Source organism: Lithobates pipiens, unplaced genomic scaffold (assembly GCF_037356315.1).
Source record: "Lithobates pipiens isolate NorthernLeopardFrog02 unplaced genomic scaffold, aLitPip1_a1.2 Scaffold_22, whole genome shotgun sequence".
Taxonomy (NCBI): domain Eukaryota; kingdom Metazoa; phylum Chordata; class Amphibia; order Anura; family Ranidae; genus Lithobates; species Lithobates pipiens.
Genome location: NW_027507784.1, coordinates 312,413,603 through 312,431,515, shown reverse-complemented (window position 1 = coordinate 312,431,515; position 17,913 = coordinate 312,413,603). Strand labels below are relative to the sequence as shown.

Genomic DNA, 17,913 nt, shown 5'->3' with positions numbered 1-17,913 from the left:
AGCCAGTCGGGCCGTTTCTTGTTGCTCTGCCCAGAGGTCAAATGTCCTCTTAGCTTGGGTCCAGTGTCTGATGTTGTCGGGTGTACGACTCACAAGCAAACGCTCGTGGGCCATACGAAGCGCATGGCTGGCATCAGTATATTGGCTCCTATGGTGTTTTTTCAGTTGTGTAGTATAAGAAATAATCTTTCCTCGTAAAAAAGCTTTACCCGTTTCCCAAAACAAGGTAGGATTAGAGATATGTACGTTATTAGTGGTGGCATAGTCAGTCCAGGCAGTCCGCAGCATGTCTTGAAAGTCAGGGTTGTCAGCTAGGTAAGAAGGAAATCTCCATGTCTTTGGTGCAGATGGGGACATTGTCCGTGATATATGTATCATTATAGGGCTGTGGTCCGAGATCCTAGCATCTAGGATTTCCGAGTCAGGTAGAGAGGGTAGCAGGGAGGGGGAAGCAAAGAAGTAATCTATACGTGAAAATGTTTGATGCGGCGGGGAGAAAAAGGTGTATTCCTGGCTAGTCGGGTGTTGCAACCTCCACACATCAGTAAAATGAATGGACGACATGGCTTGAGCCAGTGGGGTGGGCTTGGGGGTGGAAGTAGTGCAGGGTAGCGTGCCATGAGAACTAGGCTTAGAACGATCAGTCACGGTGGTCATTACAGAGTTAAAGTCCCCCCCGACCAGGTGCCTAGATTCAGGGGCTGCGAGTATCCAACTGATCACATCCTGAAAGAAGGGGGTACCCGGCGAATTGGGGGCATAAACGTTAGTGATGGCTATAGGGTTAGAGTCCACCATTAGCTGTATGGTCACCATTCGGCCCTCATTGTCTGCTTTTACCGCCTTAAATTCATGGTGTAAGTTTTTATGCAATAATATGGCAACTCCAGCCTTGCGTCCAACTGCTGGGGATCCATATACCGCCCCCACCCACAACTTTCGCAATCTCTGCAGATCATCCGCCGTGAGGTGTGTCTCCTGCAACAGAGCAACGTCTGCTCTGAGGCGTTTCAGGTGTCTCAGAACAGCCATACGTTTACATGGCGATCTAAGCCCCTTGACATTCCAGGATATAACGTTTAAGTGACGCCCATTACCCGCAGAAGCCATTTAAAAGTTAGATGAATGGTCAACATTGTGGGTGTGATAGGGGTGACCTCGTTGTGTTGCAAGGTTCTCATACAACAGTGCTCCCTAATAGAGACTGCAATCCCCAAGGGTGCTACAACTACTATCTTTGAGAAGAACAGTAACTGGTATGAGGTCATACAGGCTATAAAGCTTAACACAACTAAAATAGATAACATAAGAAACAAAATGTCCACAATTAGGGACTTTCCTTTTTTCCACATGAGGTACAGACTTCAGTCTCGGCTATCAGCCCTGTCCCGCCCCTCCCCTAAAGGCTGATGGTGGGCCAAAGGGGGAGGCAAAAAAAAAAAAAAAGAAAAAAGGGGGTATATATGTGAGGACGGGTAGAACCAATTATCCCGACAAGGATATAGTAAAGGAACCAATAGAGGGACGAGCAATAACATCCCCAGTTCCAGTGAGGTTCCATGCATCAGTGGTAGACGTCCATCACGGTGAGAAAAAACTACAGGGTATGAAAGCCGAGTTGAAGGCCGTATCCAAGGCAATATCAATCTTCAGTAACATATTATAAAGAACTAATACAAAAACCTTACGTAGCAGTTAAGAGCTACAAAGTGCACCAGAAGGGCAGGCCCAACGGAACATATCTGGACATGTACAGTCAAACTAACAGTTACCAGCAGTACCATGGTAGGTTATCCTACCCCACGGAAGCTGGAGGGAGAAGGAGGGAAATGCAAAAGAAAATGAAAACTGTTGTCCCTCATTCCCTAACAAACTAAACCAAGGCAATTACACCATGATGAATCAGCGGTGTCCTGAACGGTCGTCCTTGGGTGTAACTCTAATGCGTTTAGATGGTGGGTTAGTGGGGCTGCGTTGTTGTTTAGGAAGTATAGCAGCTCTATTGGCAGACTGAGGAGATGTGCCGTCAGCCGCATGAGAGTGTTCCATGTCCGTGCCCAGAGTGTCAACAAATTTTTCTGCTTCCTCTGGTGTAGTAAAAGTGAGCTGTTCCCCAGTCGGTGCTTGGAGGCGCAGTGTGGCCGGATAGGACAAGGAGAATTTAATATGAGTATTGTAGAGAGCTGTGCAGACTGGAGAGAAGGCTTTGCGTCGGTTCATTACCTCCACCGAGTAATCAGCAAATAACAATAGCTTTGCCCCTTCTACTGTCAGGGAACGAGAACTGCGATATTTCTGCATAATGGCTGTTTTGTCAGCATAGTTCAAGTACTTGACTATAACGTGTCGAGGTTTGGCTCGTGTATCCGACGGTTGTCCAATACGATGGGCCCGTTCGATCGTACAAGGCGTTCGGAGTCCCAACTGTTCGGGGATTAACTTGGCGCAGATAGTGGGGAGTTGAGCGAAGGTTACCGATTCTGGGAGACCAATGATACGAACGTTATTTCTTCTCGATCGGTTTTCCAAATCGTCGATCTTTTCCCACATCTCTTTATGCGTGTGGAGGATCCTGGCAATCATCGCCGAAGATCCGGCCGTTTCATCCTCGAGCGCGGATATACGTTCTTCCGTATGTTGCAGCCTTTGTCCCTGGGCCCGCACTTCCAGATGCAGCTGTTCCAGCCCTCGTTGTACCGCAGCGTCCACAGTAGCTGTGAGTGTGGGTCCCAACAAGAGAACCACAGCTTGTGCTATCCCCTCCGGGGATGTAGGGTCAGCTGGGGTGGGCGTTGGTGGAATCAGGGATCCCTGAACCTGTGAGGCCTGCTCGTGTGAGGGCGGCCCGGCCGCCATGTTGGCAGCGTGTGTCTCCGCCGCTGAGGGGATGCCCGCCGAAGCCGCCTTGGCGTACGACCGCTCCACATAGCGATCCATGATAGCTCACCCGTCCTCCGAGATTACGGTGAGCCTCCCCGGTGCCTGAGCCGGCGTTTTAGGCAGATTTGGCGAGGAGGGACGCGGGAGCTAATGGCGATCACCTCCTCCTCATGTGGCGCCGGAACCGGAAGTCACGACCGGACTTTGAGGGACTAGGTCCTACAGTCTTTCAGACGGACTTTCGGCGAAGTTCCGATGGACTTTCCAAATGAACGGACTTGGCCACACACAATCACATCAAAGTCTGACGGATTCAAACGTGATGATGTACGACTGGACTAGAATAAGGAAGTTCATAGCCAGTAGCCAAAAGCTGCCCTAGCGTTGGTTTTTGTGCATCGGACTAGCACACACACAAATGGATTTCTCAGTCCGGGGGAGTTCCGGTGGCAAAATTGAAAACATGTTCTATTTTTGGCAAGCAAAGGTCTGATGGAGCCCACACAAGATCGAATTGTCCGACGGACTCGTTACGACTGACCTTTGCTGTCAAAAAGTCTGGTCGTGTGTACGCGGCATTAGAGTTGCTGTCTGGGCCTCAACAGGTGCTGGGCTGAGGGCCTAGAGAAGAGATGCAAAAAATGATTTTTTCTGGAAGGCATCATCTTGGAGTCTGGTCTGGAGAAGGATCTTTGCCTCACTAAAGATTTTCCCATGGAAGATGAGTGGCAGACATCTGTCCTAAGATATTTTGAGTAAGACCTGGCTTTGGACTTCTAGGTGTGCATGTTGCTACAGGAAATTGAGTGCCAGAGATTACTGGATGGACTGGGCCTGCTCTTATAGAGACCTAGAAATACTGGCCAGTGGCCACTCCCTATTCCCACCAGCCAAGGTTTTTTGAAGAGGATTTTGTAAGACGTTTGTCCTAGTGTTGATTTCTACTAATGTTTTGAGTATCCAAAACCCTTAAACCCCATCCTGTTCACGTTTCTGCAAATAGAATCCCCAAAAAAAAAATCCCAACACTAAGTCTGTGTTTTCGGTGTGCTTGGATCTGTGTCTGTGACAAGCAGCCTCTGTACTAGCAAGGGAGACCTGGGCATATTCTCAGCGGCTGCTTCAGAGAGAGCATTACAATAGCCAGAACAGTGAACATTGATATGGGATTTGAAATGATATCTACCTGACACCTTCTGTTTGTTGACGAGGAGTGATTTCAGGGCGAGGTACAGCTCTTGCCTTTTCACATCTGTCATGTTGGGGAATGCCAAGTTTAGATTCTTCACCCTGAAAAGAAGATCATTTTAAAAATACACAGCATAATTACTCATCGTACACTCTAACCAGTTTGGGCTGATAGGCTGGACAAGACAACTTGTGGCTGCTGCATTTTTCCAGCAGAGACAGAACCAGCTTGGTCAGTTGTGAAAGACCTTGATAATGTGAGGTCAATGTTTTTTGGAATCTGAGCTGAGGCTTTGAAGGGCTGTATAAGGTTTGGAAGGTGGAAAGTAAAATAACAAATGAAATGGGCCCCTGTATTTGGGTAAATATGTAGAATAGTTTAGTACCCACAACAGAACTCTATTTTATGAGCTCCTGGTCAGTGGTTAAAAAAACAAAAAAACAAGAGCTATGCAAAACTCATCTTCAATCGGGAGCTGTCTCTTTCAGTATTTCTCCACCACTAGATGTCTTTATTCTACCAGGTTAAATGATGACCAGCATCATTGTACAACCTTACACCACAGCAGTTCACAGTACTCCTCTACTGGGTGGCTCTCACACCTCATTGTGATATAGAAGAAGGAACTCATCCACTGCAGAAGAAGAGGAAAAACCCATGACACCATCAGACCATCCTAAGGACTTTAGGAAAAATTATGTATAGAGGCATTTAAAAAAAACAAGAAAAATACAAAAAGATTGTGGGGAGATTTACCTTAAGGTTACAGTAGGTCTGGATTGGGCAACTACCCCTAAGATGTAGCTTCATCTAGGACTCCACAGACTGTAGTTAATAGAACCTTTGTGTAACCAGATCAATGCCTAAATACTGGCTACCAGAGGGGATTGTTAATACTGCCCCTCTGTAATCCAAAGATAAGTACATTTTAAACCTTTCTACATTGATTATACTTATTAAGATGTCTGTCTCATATTTTTATAAATTAGCCATCCTCTGTATCCTTTACAAGTGAGCATATTAGTAGCTCATAGCTGGCCACCAACGTTACAACCTTGTACAATCTCGTTTAGATTTACCAACAACTATGCAGTGTCAGGGCCTACCTGACTGGATATAAATGAAAGCAATTGTTAATCTTCATGCTACATATTTGTTGTTAATTCAATTGCAATATTGCAATTGCATAAGCAAATTACCTTTATGCATTTTCGATACATTTTTGATACATTGAAATCAAGGTTTTGAAATTACTTGATCCACAATTTACCAAATTTGACTACTTTTGGATACCACCCCTTACCCTAATATGAGCATATTTGTGCAAAGAAAACCCACCTATGATAACAACCCTCCAAAAATTGGGGAAAAAATCAGGAGGTATGCAATCAGTTTTTTTTGGTGTTTATCTAATGAAAGGAAGTGGTGCTTACTGTGTTCATGAAGTGATTGATGAGGTTTGGTAAACCATACTAAGAAATGTCAATAATGTACAACACTGAATATGGTTTAAAAAACAAATAACAGATTGCAAGCATATAGTCCATTTAGGATTATAATCCCAACACCAGAATAAGTTACTCCTATATAGGTGATTTTTAGTACTTCCACCACGAGTGCTCAATGGGAAGGTGTCAACTCACCAGAGGCGTTTGACCCCTTTTTACAGGGTGGTCAAAATGCACATTTGGAAAACCAGATTGGTTCCACTACCTACACCACTCCACTCCAATGGTCCCTCAGGATAGAGCTAGGATGTACAAAAATGACTCCACAGGAGACATAGATAAAAGTCTCATAGTGTAGTATATTTATTTGTTGATATAAAAGCAGTAAGGTAATGTTTTACAGCATGTGCAAATATGGCTATTCCTCCGGCAATGGAATGCGGTCCACGTCTCGCTCTAGATGGTGTGGAGTGCTGTAGGTAGTGGAACCAATCTGGTTTTCCAAATGCGCATTTTGACCATCCTGTAAAAAAGGGGTCAAACACCTCTGGTGAGTTGCCACCTTCCCTTTGAGCACTTGTAGGGGAAGTACTAGATGTCACCTATATAGGAGCAACTTGTTTTCATGTTGGGATTATGATCATAAACTGACTTGCTTCCAATCTGTTATTTGTTTTTTGATCCATTTTCAGTGTTGCACATTATTGACATTGCTTTGTATGTATGGTTTACCAAACCTCATCAATCACTTCATGAACACAGTGAGCGGCACTGCCTTTCAATGGATATACACATTACTCTCAGGTGATCATTTCACCTTAAAGGGGCAGCTACATTTCTGTTCACTCATTTTTTTTTTATATAGGGCACCAACCCTTGGTTATTGATACACAATGTTTTTTTTTTTTTTTTTAAATTAACCTGGATCAGGCAAAGAGTCCACACCAACAACAGCTGTATTTATTATTTATATTTAGAATTATAATAAAGCTGCGCTTACCCTACCAAATGTGCAAAATCTCATATACCAACTAGTGCAAAACATCATACAACTATAAAGTCATATACTGTATCTATTTAAGTCAAATTCCAGTGCAAAAGTCCTTAAAGTACTAACATAATTCAAGCCAAAGTGCAATAGTGCTGAATTAAAATTTAGACTTACTGTGTGTGCGATTTTTAAAGCGGAGTTCCAGTCGTTTTTGTGTTTATTAAAAGCCAGCAGCTACAAAAGCCGTGTAAACACACACTCACCTGTCCCACGATCCGGGGATCCAGCCAACTGAACCCTTTTTTCCCCTGCCTCCACCCGGGACTGCCATTACAAGTGTGGCCTTGCTCTGCGCCTCCTGGGTAGCCAGGCAATCTTCTGGGACCTGTGACATGTCCCAGAAGATTGCAGGGAGGGAGGGGGAGAGGAGGACTTCCAGCACGAGTCGCCTAGGCGGCCCAAGTGGAAGTGAGAGCGGGGTACCTGTCAAAACTAGGTACTGTACCTGCCCCCCCCCAAAAAAAAATGACATGCCAAATGTGACATGGAAGTGGTTGAGGAGTGCTTAAAGTGGAACTTTCACTTTTTGGTGGAACTCCACTTTAAATAAATTGATAAATGTTCCATGCAAATTCCCACCAATATCCTCCAATCCGTGTATCCATCCTGTCTAATACAGCTGTATTATGACGCCCCCTCTTCCATATGGCTGTTATCCATCACCTGGCCCAGACTAGCTGAACTTACATTGCTCAGACATTGCATGTGATCGGCACCTGCGGTGCGGGTAAAAATCACATGCGATGTATGAGATAGCACTAATGTAAACCTGGGCTTAATAGCAATAAAGTTGATCACAAAGAAAAGTTAAAAAGGCGCAACGTTGAAAAAAAAAAAATGTAATAAAAAATTTACAAAATGAAAAAAAAAACATCCTCACGTTTAAACGCGTATGTAGGTCCCACATGCATATGTAATCAGCGATCGCACCACACATGTGAGGTATTGCCGCAAACATCAGAGCAAGAGCAATCATTCTAGCACCAGACCTCCTGTGTAACTCTAAACTGGGAACTTGGATATACTTTAAAAGTGCTGCCTATGGAGATTTTTAGGTAACGTAATTTGGCCCTGTCCCATGGGCGGACGCAAATTTTAAAGTGTGACAAGTTTGGTATCTGTTTACTCAGCGTAACATCATCTTTTATAATTTACCAAACAATTGGGTATTAGATCACGTCTTTGTGCATTAAAAACCATTAAAGTGTATTTTAGCTACTTTATCTCCAGTTTGGTTCGCTTAGAAGGCCAGAAATGGTCCTATTAGGAAGATACTCACAGTGCCTGGTAAATTTCGCAGGTTACATTCTGCTGCTGCAGGCAAGCCATCATGTCTGGGGTAACTTGAACAAGGAATGGCTGGAGACTACTGGGGATCCATTGGGAAGGATCTACTGTGTTTTTCAGATTCTGAATTTGTTGAGACCAAATCCCATTCCACAAGAATTTCTTCCATCCTGGACTGAAACTGGAAAACTTTAACACAAACAATATATTAGTTACAGCTTTTACTTACTTTCCTTGCATCAACCATCCAGGCTGATTACATTTTTAAATGTGTTATATACAAAGTGGGAGAGATTGGGCAAATGCCCTGAAAACTATCATTGCTAAGCCAAACACAGTAGGCTTACGATTCAGCCCTTTTTACTTTTTGCAGATCTAATGAGAGAAATATTCATGCTGTTGAAATGCTGTGAAGATGTGGGGGTCAGCAGGGTGGCACTGTGGTCAACTAGTGTCACTAAACCCATGTCATTAAAAACTATCAATAAATGGTGCATTACATGCTGGTCATACTCACTCAATAACTATGAGATTAGTTTTCTGTAGTCTGAAAAAAACCTGGTTGATCCTTCTGTTCTCTCCTTATCTCCTTATTCTATCCATGTTTTCAATTCAGCTAGGGATTTTGCAGAGCAGTGGTGGCAGCTCTGCACATGCTCAGTTTTCAGTGAGTTTCTATGCTGAGCATTTCCTCCCCATCACATCTGAGCAGCCCATGTGACTATAGAGTCACACATGTGGGCATATACACAATGCTTTCTAAATTACAGCCCACTCCTTCCCTCCTCCTTCATGCCCACCAACCAGCTAAACACAATGGAGGTGGAAATTACATGTGGTGGGTCTTTTTTTTTTTTTTTTTTTTGTCCGTCAACCCCGATCTGTCCCCTTGAAAAATGTCTCTCGGTCGGTTGTAGTCGAGAAAAGAAATTAATATTTAATGACATTAATTAATGTGATAACATATAATGTTGGGGGGTTAAATACAAGAGAAAAAAGATTTAAAATCAATGAGGAATTACATTTCCTGAAGGGGAATGTAATTTGTCTACAGGAGACTTATATAACCAGTACCTCAGGAATTAAAATGTCATCAGTACAATTTCCAGTGTGGTATTATGGAGATTCACCATCGGCCCACTCAAGAGGAGTAGCCATTGGTTTTGGTAGACAACTGAAATTTGATATCCAAGACCGCCTAACCGACCCAGAAGGCAGATTTCTGTTTTTAAAGGGAAAAATAGGGGCAATGCAATATACAATAGCAAATATTTACGCTCCCAATAGAAACCCAGATAGATTCCTAAAGAATATTTTAACAAAACTGGAGGAATTCAGAGAGGGCATAGTAGTACTAGCAGGTGACCTAAACTGGTGTTTAGATCCAAGGATAGATTCTTCGGAGGGGGGTTTAAGAGCGTCGCAACAGAGATATAGGGGGGTAATTAAAGCACTTTTAAAGGCCCAGCTTCTGGATGCCTGGAGGATCAGCCATCAAAAAGAGCGGGATTACACTCATTTTTCAGCGGTCCATAAAACTTTCGCGAGATTGGATTATGTTTTCATAGAACATCGACTGGTACCCAACCTGAAAAAAGTCGAGATCAAGCCCATTACTTTATCAGACCATGCCCCCATAGTTGCCCAAATAGAAACACAGGAAGGGACAGAGAGGGAGATGATCTGGAGAATAAATGATTCTCTAATGCAGGAACAAGGAACAAGTCTACAAATTGAAAAAGAGTTAAATGATTTTTTCGAACTTAACGACACGCAGGAAATATCTAGAGCGACCCTATGGGAAACACATAAGGTAGTAATAAGGGGTAGGTTAATTGGGATTGGAGCAGGAATAAAACAGGAAAAACAGAAAAGGAAGACCCAATTATATAATGAGATAGAACAATTGGAACAGAAAACTAGACCTAGAGGGGTACAGGAGAGCCAGGAGTTACAAAAAAAAAAAAGAGAGTTAGAAGAGCACCTGGAACAGGACAGGAGAATAAGGTATCACGAGATAAATAAGGAAAGATACCAATGGGGGAATATGCCAGGTAAATGGCTCGCAAGAAGGGTCAAGGAACAAAAAAACAGGACTTTCATTCCTAAAATTAGAAATAAGGGGGGGGGGAGTTGAAATTTGCGACATCTGAAATCGCAGAGAATTTCCATTCATATTATAGTACCCTGTATAAACTAGGAATAAATGGTAAAGGAAGAAAAAGGAAGGAAGCGATTAGGGAATACCTCAGGAAGCTTGAGTTCCCAAGAGAAGAGAGAGAGGAAATGGAGGCCCTAGAGGCCCCCATTTCACCCAGGGAAGTTGATAGAGCAATAAAGGAAATGCCACTAGGGAGTAGTCCTGGCCCAGATGGTTTCTCTAGCAGGTACTACAAGAGATATAAGACTCTGTTAGTTCCAAAACTATGTGAGTATTTTAATGCAGTGGGAGAGGGCCTATTGTTCCGTAAAGAAGCGCTTCTGGCCCATATCTCCCTAATCCTGAAGGAGGGTAAGGATCCAGAAGCGCTGGAGAGTTATCGCCCAATATCACTATTGAATGTAGATATAAAAATATACGCAAAAATAATAGCTGATAGGTTAAAAGTTCTCCTACCTGCATGGGTCCACGCTGATCAAGCGGGATTCGTGCAGGGACGAGAGGGAAGGGATAACTCGGTGAAATCCATCATTCTGATCCAAGAGGTAAATAAAGGGAAGAGCCCAACAGTGCTGATGTCAATTGATGCCGAAAAAGCCTTTGACAGGCTAGATTGGGAGTTTATGTATGAAACCCTAAGATATAAGGGGGTAGGAGAGAGAATGATGAGATGGATCAAGGCATTATATACTCACCCAACGGCCAGAATAAGGGTTAACTGTCTCGCCCCCTAGAGTTGTTCAATGGGACGAGACAGGGATGCCCGCTCTCGCCGCTACTATTTGTTCTGAGCCTTGAACCCCTCTTGGTGGCAATTCGTAGGAATCAGGATATCCAAGGTATCAGGGTGGGGGGGATGGAATATAAATTATCGGCATTTGCGGATGATGTGTTACTGTATGTAACTAACCCAAGAACTTCTATCCCCCCCGATCCTGAAGGAACTTGAGAACTATGGAAGATTATCAAACTTTAAAATAAATCTCACGAAGACAGAGATCTTAAATTTGAATGTACCAGAGGTCGAACAGAGTGCCCTAGCATCAAGTTTACCTTTTAGATGGTGTAAGGGAGAATTGAAGTATTTAGGGATAAAGTTGACCCCACAGAGACAAGGTCTTTATGAGGCAAATTATATCCCGCTCCTAAATAAAATTAAAAAAATAATGAATAACATGAGGTACAGGGCAGTATCCTGGATGGGGAGAGTAAACGTAATAAAAATGATTATCCTCCCTATTATAAATTACACATTTCAAATGATTCCTGTTCCGATCCCAATGTGTTTCTTTAGGAAATTAAAAACGTTAATGATGACTTTTGTGTGGCCCCTGAAACGAGCGCGTATACCATATAAAGTCTTAGTAAAGGGAAAAGATAAAGGGGAGTGGCATTACCAGATGCTAGGAAATATTATGAGGCAATAATAGTGGCTAGAGTGGCAGATTGGATACATAATCAAAAGGAAAAGGATTGGGTAAAATTGGAAATGGGATTGAGTGGAGTGCCGCTAGACAAAATGGTATGGATACCACCTGTTCGGCGGAATTTAGGAGAAAACACGAGTAATTTAACGAGACACACGTTAAGAGTATGGGATAGTATTAATAGGGCACATAAATGGACTCACAATTCACCGTTAATGTCACTTTTGGACACAGATTATTTTTTGCCAGGGAAAGAGGAACGTTTATATTTTAGTAGATGGGCAAGTAAAGAGGAAATAAAATTAGGAGAAATTATTAAAGGGAATATGTTGTAAACATATATGGAACTTATACAAGATTGGGGACAAAAACCGTTAGATAAATGGAGGTACACCCAAATCTCACACTTTGCACAGAGTTTACCAGGCCCACTACGGGGATTAGAGTCTCTGAGACCCTTGGAGAATTTACTGAAGGATAATAAATGCTTGGTTCGAAAAGTATCAAAAATCTATAAAATATTAAGACAAGAAAAGGATTTAGAATTTCCGAGATTTATAGGGAAATGGGAAGAAGATTTAGGGGCACTAAGGAATGATGAACACAGGATAAAAATATGTAAGCTAACTCACTCATTATCAAGAGAAGTCCGTATGATAGAGATGTCGTATAAATTACTATCAAGATGGTATATGACTCCTCAAGGCATGCAGAGGTTTACAGGGGCACAGCAGGCATTGTGTTGGAGGGAGTGTTCGGAAGAGGGTTCCCTCTCACATATATGGTGGAGTTGCCCTAAAATATCCCCGTTTTGGGATAAAATTGTAGAAATCATAAATCTGGTGACACAAAAGAAACTTAAGAAAAACCCCTGGACATGTCTCTTTCATGATACTGAATTAGGAGTAACACAATATAGAAGCACGATAGTCCCCCATCTCCTAAATGCTGCTAAGGTACTGATTCCTCGCTATTGGAAATCGAAACAAATCCCGAGAATTACGGAATGGGTCCAGAGGGTGGAACAAACGAGGAAAATGGAGGAATCACTACATAAACTACAGGACACAGAGGAAAAAGATCACGGGGAGTGGCAACAATGGATGGCATTGCTTGAGAGGGGGGACTGTCGTGAAATGTTTGAGGGCTAAGGGGACAGAGAGGGGGAGGACAGGGGTTTTTTTTTTTTTTCTTTTTTTTTTTTTTTCTTGGGGGGGGTTAAAGAAATAAGGGAGTATGGGAAATTCTCTGTAATGTATTTATAGGTGAATAAATGTATAATTGTTTACTAAATGAAAAAGAAAGATAAAGATACTAAGAAAAAGGAAATGAAAGGAGAAAGAAAAAAGAGAAAGAAAAGGAAATTTTGCCACAATGATGTCAAAAGGAGATAGCGGAGATATGAACAGTGAGTTGATTACACTCCGCAAACACAAAGAAATAGACTGAGATGGCAAAAAAAAAACAAAAAAAAAACAATTCTTTGAAAAGAAACCAGTTTTTTCACTAATCTGGGAGAGCCTGTTATAGGACTCCACGACTCCATTAACCGGAAATAGTACATTATTTCTGGGCTACAAAGGAAAAAGTATTTGCCTGCAGGCATTACAAACACGGAGACATGTAAGAATCCAAGCCAACACCTTAGAAATCCCATCACAAAAGTGTCAGTGCACATAGAATTTATTCATTCACTGTCATGGCATAGCTCCCAACTGTCCCTGATTTCGAGGGTCTGTCTCTGATTTGGAACAAAGTCCTTCTGTCCCTTTTTCCTCCTCATGTGTCCCTCATTTTGGTCTGATCTATATGCTTGTATATAAAATTCACCTTTTATCTTTCAAAAAGTGTTTCCCAGTGGTAAACTTTTCATCCAATTTCTAAATTGCTGCGTAAATTTCAAAAGCCAATATAAAGGAATAGTAGTGGTAAAAAAAGACACATGTTAGTTTAAGCATTCTTTTTTTGTATAATTCCCCTGTAGGAGGCGTGATAGGGGTGTCCTATGCCTGCATACTTTTGCTAATAGGTGTCCCTCCTTCCCACTTCAAATAGTTGGGAGGTATGTCATGGTTTCTTCTTAGGCCTGGTTCACACCTATGCAGGTTGTGGTTAATGCTTTTTCCGTTTTTTTTTCAAAGGGTTTTTTTTTTTATGCATTTAAAATTTTTGAGAGGTATCTATTGTATTGCAGAAAAAAAGAGCAAAAATGCAGCAGAAATGCATAAGAAAAGCAAGCACTGCGTTTTTGATGCATTTCCATTAAGGTCTATGGAAGCAAAAATGCAATCTTCTGCGGGAAAAAAAGTCACTGACCCTTTCCAAAAATTGCTCAGGTGGAAAGCGAACAGATGTGAACGTGACCCATAGGAAAACATGTTATTTAGACTGTAGTGTGTTTCTGCTAGGGTTACGCCAATACCACTTTTTTATAGTACTGATACTTTTTTCAAGTGCTCGCTGATACCGATTACCGATTTAACTTTTTTTTAATGTCATGTGAAAGTGGCACTAATATGCAGCACTGATGTGCACTGATGACGCCTGGCCTGTGTCAGTAGTTTTTTTTTTTTTTACAATTTTATTTTTTACAATTTGTTTATTTTTATTATTTTTTACAATTTATATATTTTTCTTATTTTTTTTAATAATGCTTTCATGATTTTTTTTTTTGGGGGGGGGGGGGGGGGTAGCGGACAGTGTCAGAATTTAAACTATTGTAAACTATTTTTTACAATTTTAACTTTTAAATATTTATTACAATTTATTTTTTTATCAGCCCTGTTTGGGGGGGGCTTTGGTGAGATATCAGGGGTCTAAACAGACCGATGGCATCATCCCTTTGAGACAGGGAAAGGGACTGAGGACACAGATTCCCCAGTCCCTTTCTCTATCGCCTCAGCTGCACTGAAAATGAATGAACAGGAGACAGCGGCTCCTCTCCATTCATAAACTGGGACACGATGCTCAGTTAGGAATGGACAGTGTCAGTGATCACCTCTGCCATCTATTTTACAATATCACCCTTCAAAAAATAACTTTTTAGGAGATCCTTTCCATGCCCATACCATTGACTACTTAGGATGTTTTGCTGTGGCAAAAAGCTGAAATCATGGAGGCACGGCTCTCCCAACCAGCCACCATAGTACAGGAATAAAAACAGCTTCAGCCTGTAGGTTTCTGCCAAAGTCCACACCCCTGACACATTTTGACCCACCCACCTGGGCTTAATCATAAGGACAATTACAATTACCCTGCCTTTGGCAGAGACTCACAGGCTGAAGCCGTTTTAATGCCTATACTAGGGTGGCTTGTTGGGAGAGTAGCGCTTTCTTGATTTCATGCACGTACTGCCTCAAATGGGCTTCTTGGCAGCCTGCACCCATTACCTGGGGATCTTGGGAGCTCGGTCTCTAGCTTCGGGCTCCATTCTAAGCTTGGTATCCAGGCCACAGTTGCAATGGACCGCTTTTGCATTTTGCATTAGTACAAAACCTGTGTGTTGTCTACCTATCCTCAGACAGTGGCAGGAACTAGCCCTGTCTTAATATTTATTGGGCCCTTGGTAGAGACTTTTTTTTAAAAACCTGACTCATTACATTTATTTTGAAATAACCACTGTGTAAGATATTAAATAAATGCACATCTAGGTCAAAATTTAAATCTCCATGGAGGAATCTTCTGATTAGGGTCATATGACCTAATGTTGGCATTTGCCACATGATTAGCAGAAAATTCTAGGAAAGCTCAAATAAAGAACTCTGACCCTTCCCCTAAGAACACATAACCAAATTCTAACTCTCAAGTCCACACACCAGAAAATGTGTCAGGTTGGCAAACCCATTTGCTTTTTTCAGTGTCCAACTTTATAAAAATCCTCCAAATTTATTAACACTTAACAAAATCTGGATGGGAAGTTCAGATAAATACACCCGAATAAACTGTTACTTACCTGGCTGTTTAGGCTTCCAAATATGTTATTGGTTTTGTCCATGTCCAGCTTGGATAAAAACAAAGACAAGTATGTAGGGTCCAGGGACGCTGCAGTATCATTGGTGTAGCAGTTGGACAGGTTGACCAGGATGTTATCAGAAAGTGCTGCCAATGATGAGTTCTAAATAGAATTTAAAGACAAAAAAATCACAATGAGATTTTAGATGAGGCAGCAGTACAAATAGACCATCGTCTCCATCCCTATCAATTGTATCAAAAAGGGAATTGGAAGGAAAAAGAGGGGGGAGGGGGAAAGGGGAAGGGAAGGAAGGGGAAAATGTAGCATCAAGAAAAACAAGTAATGTTAGGACTATAATTGAGACGATGGCTAATATGCTTGATAAGTAACATCGTCTCAATCTCTAATGGTAAAAAAGAAGGGGAGGGGAAAAGGAAAGGGAGATGGTAATTGGGAGAGGGATAAAAAGACAGGAATTTTGGACTTTATATGCAACACACCACCAGAATGTACTGAATCAATTGATATAATAAACAATCATTTATTGGGTACACTAGAGCATATTAAGCAATGAAATTCATTACAGTAAATAACATACAAATTGTAGTAAACATGATTGGTAAATCACATAAAAAAGTAAAATGATAGTATTGATTACACAATATGCATCATAGTGCCCAAATTGACACTAAATATATAACTCAACCCAATTGTCTTAAACAAACATAATTAGCATGATAAAAAAAACCATAGTATAAAAATTGATTCATGTTCCTCAAAGAAAAAGGATAAAAATGACATGCTGTTGCATGGTTGCTGTGACATAACATCTAAATAGAGGTATACCAAGGAAGTGCACTTTAACTATGATATGTCTCTCTATATTGGTATGTCAACGTCCCATGATAAGAAGCCTTCACAATTCACGGATATGACCAATAATATTACATGTAAATGAAGATACTCACATTGGAACAAGCATACTGCTGGAAGGATGAAGAGCAGGGATTACTGGTATTGATGTTGCTGTAAGAGAAGATAAAGGAGTGTCAAGACATGGGAGGCCAGGTGCCATTTTGGAAGCTAATTATCTTCTAAACTCTATCAAAAACTAACAAAAATGTCTTGGCTTTACTAAGACTCTTTGTTGACTAAGGCAAACTGTGTAAGTTCTAAAAAAATAAAACCAATGTCATCATCTGGTGTGATATTACATTTTTTTTTTTAAGTGTCAAGGTATTGAAGGCAATTTAAACAGCTACACAAACAATACATGAATGTTAGACAGTCTAATTAACCTTTTCTATGTCTGTATCATGATAATAAGGTGATTAGAAATGATTAAACGTACCTTGTTATATTAGTGCATATGACTGTTTCTGTAGAAAAAAAAAAAATAGTTAACGTAAAGAACTATCTGCAAATATGTATTGCAAGCTACTAAAAATAGCTGGTAAACATAGACTTACCATTGGGAGGACCAGACGGACACTATTGGAATAAATACAGACAACAATATTAAAATATACCAGATGTGTAGTTATTTAAAAAATAATATTCACAGCATTGAGGTATTACTTAAAGTTATAAATGCAGATATCTTGAAGATAAAAATATTCCTCGTATTCTGTATAGTATGTTATACTGTAGCTGCTATCTTTATAACGGATACTCCTTTTGCTTTATATAGGTATAAAGAATCATAAATAAAAAAAAAATAAAAAATAAAAAAAGAATCATTAATAAGCTATAAGTTCATGCACACTCCTTGTGTTCTGGTGCCTGACATCTGGAGACAGAACACAGGAGACATGCTTGTTTGCTGGCAGCACGGGGGAACTGTGAGTCAGTGCCCCTTGTGGCTGGAGGCAAAATCATCTCATCTCAAAGGGCACCACACCGGAAGAATAACATATTTTCACTTGCCAATGCCACCTGGCTCGGTACTGACTACAGAGACTTTTTGAGGGAAATAGCATTGAACATTTATTTTCCTCCACAAGCTCTTTTACACATATTACACTTAACACTTGGTTTAGCCCATAGCCATGGATGGAAGCTGTTGTATACTTTGCAAGGCCTTGCACACCCATGGTCCAGGCTCAGTATATGGGAGGGTTTCGTTAAGTAGTGGCCCTAATGTAGGGGACTTACTGCTTTGAAGGGTAGACCATACAGCCACCAATCCACTACCTCCAATGAAACCTTCATTGCCAGCCACCACCCCTGTATACTTGTCAAGGCCTCGTACACCCATGGTCCAGGCTCAGTCCATAGGAGGGTTCTGTTATGCAGTGGGACCTAATGTAGAGAACCATCTGCTTAGAGGAGTAGACCATACAGCCTCTTCTCTCAGGCTGGCAACTCCTCCTTCCCTTACTTCTTGTTCTCCATCACCTTCCTTCAAGGTATTTAAAGGTTTACACTCCATTCCCCAATCCCATTCACTGTAGTGCATACTTTACTTCCACTTTTACTAGAGTAATTCAGAACAGGCAATTAACTTAACTGAGGATTA

At 41.4% G+C, this 17,913-nt stretch overlaps 1 protein-coding gene across 1 annotated transcript in view; it reads right to left on the bottom strand.

The window, feature by feature from the left end:
* The window catches only part of LOC143924890 (uncharacterized), a 65,082-nt gene extending 48,307 nt beyond the window's left edge, over window positions 1-16,775 (bottom strand). Inside the window, exons 1-5 of the mRNA XM_077449398.1 lie at window positions 16,747-16,775; window positions 16,364-16,421; window positions 15,396-15,557; window positions 7,848-8,044; window positions 4,067-4,170 (exon numbers count right to left, since the gene is read on the bottom strand). Of these exons, the coding sequence (XP_077305524.1) occupies window positions 4,067-4,170; window positions 7,848-8,044; window positions 15,396-15,437 (343 nt within the window). The 5' untranslated portion in view covers window positions 15,438-15,557; window positions 16,364-16,421; window positions 16,747-16,775. The remainder of the gene's footprint in view (window positions 1-4,066; window positions 4,171-7,847; window positions 8,045-15,395; window positions 15,558-16,363; window positions 16,422-16,746) is intronic.
* Window positions 16,776-17,913: the final 1,138 nt, after the last annotated feature.